This window comes from Heliangelus exortis, chromosome 2 (assembly GCF_036169615.1).
Source record: "Heliangelus exortis chromosome 2, bHelExo1.hap1, whole genome shotgun sequence".
In the NCBI taxonomy this organism is placed as follows: domain Eukaryota; kingdom Metazoa; phylum Chordata; class Aves; order Apodiformes; family Trochilidae; genus Heliangelus; species Heliangelus exortis.
The window spans coordinates 27,747,506-27,758,563 of NC_092423.1; the positions used below are offsets into that span (position 1 = coordinate 27,747,506).

General features: G+C 38.4%; 1 protein-coding gene across 1 annotated transcript in view; it reads right to left on the minus strand.

The window, feature by feature from the left end:
- THSD7A (thrombospondin type 1 domain containing 7A) overlaps nt 1-10,846 on the minus strand; it is a 194,794-nt gene extending 183,948 nt beyond the window's left edge. Inside the window, exon 1 of the mRNA XM_071735333.1 lies at nt 10,293-10,846. Within this exon, the coding sequence (XP_071591434.1) occupies nt 10,293-10,455 (163 nt within the window). The 5' untranslated portion in view covers nt 10,456-10,846. The remainder of the gene's footprint in view (nt 1-10,292) is intronic.
- Nucleotides 10,847-11,058: the final 212 nt, after the last annotated feature.

An 11,058-nucleotide genomic window follows, 5' to 3' on the forward strand; every position in this document is an offset into this window, starting at 1 on the left:
AGGTGTATCTATTGTTAGAAATGTTGTATGAAAATAGCTTTCAGATAGATTAATTAGAAAATTCATATTAGTTTTAAAAAATTATTTATCCATACAACTGTTGCCTTCTCTCATCCCCCTGAGTTTTTCAATCTCACACTCTTAAATACTCATATTCAACAGATGATGGATGCTGGTTGCTTGCCCCTTGCTTTTCATAATTGTATTCTCCATTCAGGTTAACTTCTTTCTTCCTATTTACTAAATATCCTAATCCCTTCCAGTACATCCATTTTTTGCTTGCATAGTGTCCTACAAGTGTGCTAAAGCTTTGGTTTCTTGGGAGCTGTATAATAACTATATCAAAAATCACAAGTCTCAACGTCTATTTTTTTGCACAGAGACCTGCAAAACACTATACTCACCTTAACATCACTGTATAGAAAAGGAAACAGACTCACAATGTTACCACTGCAAACTATTTTCAGAATGAAACTGGACTCAAGATCCAGATTCTAAACTGGATTATTTGTTCTGTTTTGCTTTGATTTGTTTTTAAGAAGATTTGATGGTCCCTAATGCAAGATGCAGCAGTCTTAGTGTAAAGGCTTTCTCCACCTCTTCCTCTAATCAGGGCATTATTTTGACCAAAAAAACCACAAGCAAATCGAGTCAAGCAGAATAAAATGGGACAAAAATCAGCGCAATGTACACTTGGTTCAAACAGTAAGTAGAAAGCTGTAAAATGAACAGAATTTTATGTAATGCAAGTGATATTTTAGGACAATCAAGCATATTCCTATCCAACTCCTCTTCTGAGTTTTTCTATGTGGAAAGAGAAGAAGGGACAACCACCAAATAAATGAATATAGAAATGCTAAGTAACAAAATTTACCATGGAAAACATTTTCTCCCAAGAACACATTTGGAACTATCACAGCCAATCCCAATTTCATGCTTTTTCATAACAGTTTTTCCTATGAAAATAATTTTCTCCTTTATTATCCTCTAGTATGGCATCTCTGTATCTGCTATTTGAACTATTTTGGGCACTTGAAATTCTTTGAATCTTCTTTTAGAATACTAATAATGTATCTTTGTAACCAGCATCTTTAACAAGTCTTAGTTATTTCATTTTGTATAAAGCTGTGGTACGTAGGAACACCAGCAACTGAAAAGAATTCAATTGTGCTAGGCACTGTAGAAACACAAATCATAATAGGACAATCTCTCTCTGTTCTTTTCTTTATTTCTCTAATGGCTTAGTGGTAAAACAGCTATTCCCCAGCACACACAGGGAGAGTTATATCATTGTTCACTAATATAAACATTTCATTTTGCATAATAGAGGAGGTAGAAAGTAATAACATATCTCATTAAGAAATTTCTCATTGGTTTAGCAGATGTCATCAATCTTTAAAATGTTTAAGTATGTCTCATTACATCAGAAACCATTTCCAATTAATATACTCAAACACACTCTATGCAATATAAACTGCCTACAAAAAGCAGTTACCTATTATCTCTCTCCCCCTCTCTCACTTTGAAAATACCTATGGAAAATTCTTACTAGCATCTGGACATCTGAAAGCTTGCTGTATTTACAGCAACACCATCCACCAGGAAGCACACAAGAAACAACCACTTGAGTCAATCAATAAGGACTGCACTAAACCACCCTCTCCCTGAATCCATAGAAACATACCTGGTTTTCCTCCTCTATCCCACTGACATAAAAACACCAAAATAACCTTGACAGAAAATACAGAAAATGAATTTGAAAAAAAAACAACCAACCAAAAGAAAAAAACAGCAACTGTGATCTACTGACAACTTCCAGAAATGTCAGCCACACCAAAATGCATAGTGCTAATTAATGCTGAGAATGTGCTGACTGCTACAATAAATGCCTGCTGGATTTTGTGTGAAATCCCAAAGACTGATATGTTTAACACTCTACATCGTTCATATGAAAGTGGTAAATAATGGGATTTCTAAGGGAGATTAATTTGTGCTGGTGGCAGCAAAATTGCTTACATTAACTTCTGATAGACTGAGATTTAATATCCAATACATAGTTATTTTAATCGTGATCATTTAGGAAAACATCTACCAAATAATGGGATTTTTAGAGTTTCTAGATAGATTCTTTCATTATTTTAGTAACTCCATATATTCTTATTGCCTCATTAAACAGAAACAGAGATAAAAAGAAAGAAGAAATCAATAAATAAAATGCCAAGTCAATGCTGCACTTGTCTCCAGCTGTAGGCTCTTTCAGCCCATTGTCTACTCTGAGGATCCACACCAAACAACCAAATCTTCAACTTCTGTCAGTCTGAATTTGAACACATCTTTACCCACCTAAGGAACCCACCATAGTTTTTTCAGCCTTGCTAATCTAAGAAACTGAAATTTTTGACTATACATACAAACATACATAAAAGGGCTTCCCACGGAAAAAAAAAAAAAAAAAAAAAAAAAGACATACAAAAAGACATAGGTCATTAAAAAAGTCATGAATGCAAAAAAGAACCTTCAATAAACAGAATATATATATATGTAGTATCCTTAATCCCAGGAATTACTTGCTCTGACACAGTACATAGTTTAATGTGCAATTTAACTTTTACCATGACAAATAATACCTCACAATATAGATAACTACTTGTCTTCATGAATATTAGCCTTTATATTATGGGAATTGGGCTTTCTATTAAATCTGGAGTTACTGTGCTAATACACACTTCTGACACCTGAACAACTAAGCTGATGAACATGATAAAAGAAGACATAAACATCAAGTGGAGTTGGGATCTGTAAAGTTAAAACCTTGTCTATAAGATATTAATCAACTGATAAATTCAACACAGGAACAGCCACCCTACAGAACAAAAGAGCCCATAGCTTTTGAGGTATTATTTTATTGCAGCATCCCTATAAACTGACCAAGTGCACTCCAAGGCACTTGCTAAAAATAACCCAAAACACTCTCAGCTACTGGTACAACACAACCATCATTTTTTCCTTTTATTAGACTTCAGAATGCTACCCTACAAGTGAAGTCAACCATTAGCCCAGAGAATATGACTTACTTATCTCAACTAGAGGCTCATAGTATCAGCCACATTATTCTCTATTTTCTTATTGCAGATATGGCAAAGTTACTGCATAAGAAATTCAGTGGGACAACATTTTTCTCCAAACATTTAAATATTTACATTGATTTTGTTAAATAAGGACAGATTACTAAAACAACATTTATAAATAATTTCCTTGAAAGAAATTGCTTTCTACATTTCCACCAAATGTTTTGTTGCCAAGCTGCACTAAAAACCTTTTGCATTGATCAAAAACTTCATATTTGCTTTGCACAATTTCTGGTGAAGAAAAAAATCTGAAAGGATATTTTAGAAATGAGGTCAAAGAGTAAGAGTGATGAACATGCCTAATGAAAATTAATATTTTCTTATTCAAGACATAGATATGCAAACCCCATTTGACTACATAGAAGTCAGATTTAACTGGAAGACAGGCAGTAAACAGTGTGGTTGCTTAAATTAATTCTTAGATTATAGAATGCAATAGAAGTGATAAATTCTAACTCTATTTAACATGAATTTATGCAGAGAGTATATAACCAACACTTAACCATATTCGTCCTGGAGGATTATTTATATTTTAATTCAATAGGGTAACAGTAAAGCATCTTTAGCACATTTTGCTTGAATAATTTTTATTATTTAAAAAGCTGTAGAGATGCAGTTTTTACTAATATTTCTTTTCTCTTTTTCTGTGATTGAAGACCTGAGAATAAAAAATATGACTCTTGAAAAACACCTTTTACGTTCACATTTTTAAAATACTGACCTCTCTCAGTCCTCAAGGATGTGTGGCTACCAGCTCAAGTTCACCTGGCCATAACTAGAGCTCTATTTTTCCCTGAAGATGTCCTTATTTCCCTTTCATCATCACATGTTAATTCCTTTCCTGTCTGTCAGATTCGAAGTTAAAACACCTTTTCTCACTTAGCATTTTCCCTAGGTCGTCACATCTAATCCACCTGTTCAGATAATTTCTTCATAGTCTCTTTAACATTGGGAGTTTTCTATTTACTGACATAGATTTATCTGTCTCTAGTCTCAAGATGTGATTACTGCAAAAATTCTTTACTCCAGTTTTGGAAACAAAATATAATATTAATACTGACACAAAGGGAGAGCTTTTTGCCATATTATGGAACAACTTCCAAAAACACAAGGGTTGACACAACCCTTGGAAGGTATGTGTTTAATCAGAGGACTGGTTAGGTAATTTCTCTCTCTCATCTTGTGATCAGTTCCTGTCAGTGTGTATTTGGGCACATTTGGAAATGCCTCATGGACTGCAGGTCCTAGGAAGGACCTCTGCCCCCCTCAGGCATTAATATGAGAAAGAAACACTCAGTTCTGTAAGAATAAGAATGGTCCCAGGGACATAGAATCAATCATAGAATCATAGAATCGAATCATAGAATGGTTTGGGTTGGAAGGGACCTTAAAGATCATCTTGTTCCAAGCCCCCTTCCATAGGCAGGGACACCTCCCACTGGACCAGGTTGCTCAAGGTCCCGTCCAGCCTGGCCTTGAACACTTCCAGAAATGGGGCAGCCACAACTTCTCTGGGCAACCTGTGCCAGAGTCTCACCACCCTCAGATAACAAAAATATAATGATATTTTATCCAGTGATCTAGTGCTTGTTAGCCACCAGGTGTTAGATGAGGAATTTCAGATGAAGGGTTGGAAATCCTCTACTCTCCAATCCCACTTGTGGCACTAACATCTTCTCAAAAGAAACTGAGGCCTTGGAATGTGTAAAACAGTAAAAATGGACACAGCCTCTATGTTACAGAGGCTGCATTTATTCTACTTCATGGGTAAACAGGAAATCAAGAGGTTAAAAATCAGAGTGGTCTTGAGACCCCAGTTCTTATCAACTAGTGAAGAAATATGATGTGGTTAAAAGATTGCAGAGTGACCAATAACTTGAAGCAACAGTAAGATTCATTCATAGGCTGGAAAACACCCAGCTGCAGCTGTAATGCAGAAGACCAAGTCTTGGTATCACACAACTGCAGATAGCTCAAATAATTCAGCAGAACTACACCAATCTATACCTCCCATGATGTAATCTGTAGTCCTTAATGGTAAAGGTATTGCCTCCTGAATTTTTTCTGAAGATTTTTATTCCAGAGCTATCAATTCAATGCTGAACCTTCTACTTCAGGAGTGCAAAATGCATCACTTCAAACTGTCAGATGCATTAATTTTCAAGTGTGCTTGAAACTTTCTGAGTTTGTGCAGCTCTTCAGTAATTATATTAGTAACTATAGGCAGGTCTATACCCAAGTCTTACATCACATCACATCACAGATCACCTTGTTGGTTGATTTAACAAAAACAAGCAAAGCACAAGCTGGAAGTAAATAATGGAGAGTTCTGAGGTAGCAAGAAATGCTGACACTTTGTTAGTTCTGTACAGAAATGCTATATATATATGTCCTGCATAATGAAATGTATATGGGAGCTTTTATTTAAGAATCAGCAGTCCTCAGATTGTTTCCTGCAAATTTTACAGATGCAACAAAATCTTAGCCTATGCTGGGCAACATAAACAAGACTATGATCTGTTCTGGAATTTGAAATTTTCACTTTAAAAATAAAAGAAACTGGACAGTAACATTTAACAAAAGTTAACAAACAAGCAGTTTTTACTGAATTGTGGCACTCATGTTTCATTTTCATAGAATCATAGAATCATAGAATCCTAGGGGTTGGAAGGGACCTCGAAAGATCATCTAGTCCAACCCCCCCTGCCAGAGCAGGGCCCCCTAGAGTACATCCCCTAGGAACGTGTCCAGGCGGGTTTTGAATGTCTCCAGTGAAGGAGACTCCACAACCCCCCTGGGCAGCCTGTTCCAGGGCTCTGTCACCCTTTTGTGTGTATTGTGTCCGTATATGGAAACTATTATTAAATAATATATAACCAATAAGGATTTCTAATAGTTAGGGTAGAATATGAATGAGATTTTTAAAATTTCAGAAACTCACAGAAATTCACAGAAATAGAGAACCAAACTTCTCATGACAAATTAAATCAGTAGACTCAGAGACAGGCAACTAATGATGATCAAAACAGGTCATTCAAAAATTTTTTCAACTTCAAAAGTCCAGTGCTCAGCAGTGTGTTCCCCTTACATCAATGGACTCACCCCCCCTTAACATCACAGCTTTGGTTCTATAAATTGCTAAAAACTGCTGTTCTCTGCCTCAAAACATCAAGCAAACAAGCACAATGACTCAGCTCTGGGAATCTAGCTGCTTCATCACTCTGCTGAGAAGAGACAGGTATTCTGCACAGATGGAGATAATTTATGTTAAGAAATCCAGATGGCTTTCCCAGTGACCACACAAAATGAACCAGCAGTGTATTCATGTCTGGAAAAAATGCACACACCAGGCCTGCATGGTATAGAATATTTGGCAAGAGACCTAGTGTAAAGAGTAGTAACTATGTTTGTCTAAATGCCATTCAAAACACTGAAGGTCCATGAAACACACCCTAATAGAAGTATAAATATGCAATACCAAATAGTCATTGTCACAAGAGATTGAAAAAGTTTTGAAAGCCAAAACTTCAGAGCAGTTTCAGTTGGGCAAGTAGAAATTACTTAATGATGGCATCCATATCACAGGGTGGTTAAGATTAGAAGGGGTCTCTGGAGATAATTTAGTTCAATCTCCCTGTTCAAAGAGGGTTGTTAACAACACTGACCATCAAAGATCTTTCAGTCTCAAAATGGTTCATCTGAGTATTATGAACTCCTCGAATATTTGTAATAGTAGACATGAGGATGGTAGCAGACAAAAACCACAACCTCTGATGGGTTTTATAGGTTGGAAGCAAAAAGTAAATCATAGAATGGTTGGGTTGGAAGGGACCTTAGAGATCCTCTAGTTCCAACCCCCTGCATGGGAAGGGACACCTCCCATTGGATCAGGTTGCTCAAAGCCCCATCCCACCTGGCCTTGAATGCTTCCAGGGAGGGGGCCTCCATAGCCTTTCTGGGCAACCAGTTCTGGTATCTTACTACCCTTGTAGTGAAGAATTTCTTCTATTGTCTAGTCATCTAGTCAAAATCTCCTTTCTAGTTTTAGGCCATTATCCCTTGTCCTCTCACTACACGTCCTTGTGAAAAGTCTCTCCCCAGCTTTCTTGTAGGCCTCCTTCAGGAAGGGCATTAAGATCTCCTTGGAACCTCCTCTTCTCCAGGTTGTCTCAGCTCTCAGGCTGTCTTCACAGGAGAGGTGCTCCAGCCCTCTGATCATCTTTGTGGTCCTTCTCTGGACTCATCCCAAGAGCCCTACACTCTTCTTGTGATGGGGGCTCCAAAACCAGGCACAGTATTACAGGTGGGGCCTCATGAGAGAAGAATAGGAGAATCACCTCCCTTCACCTGCTGGCCACATTTCTCTGGATGCAGCCCAAGATACAGTCAGCTTCCTGCTCCACAAGTGCACATCTGTGGCTCATGTTGAGCTTCTCATACACCAACAGCCCCAAGTCCTTCTCAGGGCTGTTTTCAATCCACTCTCATCCAACCTGTATTTGTGCTCAGGACCCACCCAGGTGCAGAACCTTGCATTTGGCCTTGTTGAGTTGCATGCAGTTTGCACAAGCCTAAAATGCTAAGGTACCCCTTCCCAAAACAACAAAAAACCCCAATAATTGTTATTTTGTAGGTGAAAGAATGCCCCAACTCAAATCTCATAACTGCTACAGATAATTGTCAAGAGCATCCTTAAGAAAACATAGAGCAGTAAACCAGGATAGAAGACATGGATTAGCATAGGCCAAGACAGCATTTCAAAAATATTTAGAATTAAAAACCAGACACATCTAAGTACTGAACAGCACTTAGGAAAGCTGACCCCAGACTAAGTTTGCTACAAAAAGAGCATGTTTCTCAAGAAATGGACATAACAGGCCGCAAAAGGCATATAATCAAGCCAGTTTCCTAGACACAAACTTTAGCCATACATTCCTCCAAACTGCTTCCTTCACAGAAGGAAAAGCAAAATACCATTTAAGTTGGATGAACTTACTACTGTTCAGATTTATTATTCTCTCCAATGCTTTAGCTGAACTCTATACACCCTTCAGATCACTGGCCAGCAACTCTCCTAGTTTACTTTCTAGACCCTCTGACAAATAGGAGGGGGGAAAACTGCAAAACAATAAATAGCTATGAAAAAACCATGCAAAAGCAGATGCACTCCCTTATTCACTGCATCTTGCCATTCAGTGTTTTGAAAGAGCCACACTGAGTCATTTTTCATCACTTTATAGTCAAGTCACCAATGTTATTATATTAAAAACTGTACCATGAACATGCTCATCCGACTCTTCTTTGAAAGCAAAACAGAGAAGAGAGGTCACAGAATAAAAGCTGAAGGGAAGAACTAGTTCTTCATCAGGCAGTGTAATTAGATCATATCTGTTCTGAACAAAAGTTCCTTAAGAGCAGACTTCACCAGGAAGGTAGAAAAGAGGGAGAAAGTATAAGCCAACCCAGTTTCCTTCTTGCTGACATAACAGGTGTGACTTCAGAGCACATGTACCACATGCAAAGTAAGTTAAGAGTTAAGTTCAGAGCACGTTGACAGTTCACAGTAGTGTTAGTTAACCAAGGTGGTTGTATAACTATTTTAACATTTCAAAATACAGTCCTCTAACTGTTAAATGGAGACATAATGAAAAGGTGCAGAGCTTATTCTACTGATGCTTAGCAACTCAGGGTAAGAGTAAAATGCTTAATGAAAACACTTGGGGTTTTTTTACTGCACTTTTGCATAAATCTGTGAATGTATTTTATCTCTTCTTAAGTGTGTGCTGAACATTTACAAACCTGTAAAGGAATTGAAAACTATGTTTTGAATTAATGGGTCAAAAGAAAAAAAAAAAGGTCACTGTCATTGTGGGACACATCTTTCAGTCAGAAGTGAAAGTTACAAATGACCTTCCCTTCTTCAGAGTTGTGTTTCTAGCATTATTGGAAAGCTTGTCTTTTTGTTTAAATGAATTTCCTTTTAATCTCCTCTCTGAGCTGCTGGATAGATGGAGCCTCTTAAAAAATTCAGGATATCACTGTAATTGTAAATTGATCTGCTTCTGTGGCAGAAGACTGGGGACCTCCATCCAAAGTTGTTTTTTTGACAAATGATTAATTTGCACTCTCTCTTACTTCTATATTATCTTTTAATGGAAAAACAGTTTTTAAACAAACCTAGTACTTTCTGGATTGCTGTATTCCTGGAAACATCTCGGAAATGTAGCCAACTGCTGAAGCCAAGGTGAAATATTTGCTGGCTTGAAAACTTCAAATTTCCTAAAGGAGACTTTGACTCTATTTACACGAATGAAAACTGTTTTAGACAACTAAAATGCACATATTCATCACTGCTAAAGTTCTGAATTAATGTAATATATTAATAGACATGTGGAAATTCCCCGGTGATTTTTAATGCAAATTTAAGGTTGGAACACTGTTATGACTATGCTATCTTTAAAACAGACACGTAACTCATTAGTATCAAAGCAGAGGAAATTATCTGTCTAGTGTGGTGCTGAATCCACATACCCTGTTTGCCTTTGGCTCTTTGGTTATGAGATCTGGCATCACTTGGATTATTTCACCTAATCCATCATTAGCTTTCACATGTCCTATATACTGTGCAACAAACCTAAATTTAACAAACCCAACTCCCCATCGATTACCACACTGAATATATTACACAGAGCACAAAGATCAGACATGCTGAATTACATCTTTCTTTGTGAAAAGTCAGTATTTTTAGAGCACTGTTAGCATTGCTGCTCCAATTGTAAATGTTCCTTCCCACTGTGGACAGGTACTAATACCCTGACCTTTGCTATTTACATACAGCGTACAGCTGCTCAACAAAATTAAAAACCTCAGAAGACACAGAAAACACATAGGAGATCCCACCAACTGTGCCAAAGAGTCACAAATGTGTTTTGTTAGTTTGTTTTTGTTTTTTTTTAATTGCCATACTTGCTTGGCTGGCAGAATCCTGGAAGATGACCTAATTTATGGGTTTTTTCCCTATAAGCCTGCAAGTAAACATTAGACACTTAGATTTAACTTTCTCTCTCCACGTACACAAAGCACACAAGAAGGTTATTAATTACAGCAACAACAAAAAAAATAAAGACACAGCTGTCGTGTTAAGACAGCATCACCCTCACTTACCGGTCTTCCACAAATACACCGAGGAAGTTTGGAATTCACTTTGCGCACAAGCGTCCCAGATTCCCAGCAGCAGGAACAGGAGGAAAACTCCCACGCAGCGGGCCGGCACGCTGCAAACCCCTGGCCCACGGCAGAAAGCAGCTCTCTCCTGGCTCAACCCCATGCCTCCAGCAGCCTCCAAAACCTCCACGACCGCGCGACCGCCAAACCTTCTTCCGACAATATCCCCCGCTTCAGAATTCCTTCCTGGGGAGAAGGGGACTGGGAACCTCTCTCCCGCTATTGTGCATGGCAGTTGGGAAGGAAAAACTGTTTAGCACCAGGGAACAATAGAGTCCTTGCTCGCTCTTGCTGCTGCTGCTGCAGTGGCTGCTTGCTAGAATGGTTGCTGCTCCGCGCTCTTCCATTCAGCGGTTAGTAGGAGTTTTCCATCAGCTAAAAGCGAGACAGCTGTCCGCAGGGGGCTCCAGCTGACTGAGCAGGTTATCTGGCTCTGGGAGGCAGCAGCAGTCATTTACACCAGCTGGAGAGAGTGAGAGACAGAGAGAAACAGAGATGAGGAGAAACACAAATAGCCCGCTGCTGTAATCTCGACGCAGAGAGCGACTGCAAAAGGCTGGCTTCCCAGACACGGCTCTCCCTGGAATATCCCATGTGAGACATACTGAGAGGAAAAGGAGGAATCGTTATCAGCCGTGCTTCAAGAACACAAGTCATAGGAGCAGAACAGATATAACCGGAATGATAGGCATTAATTAAAAGGGCA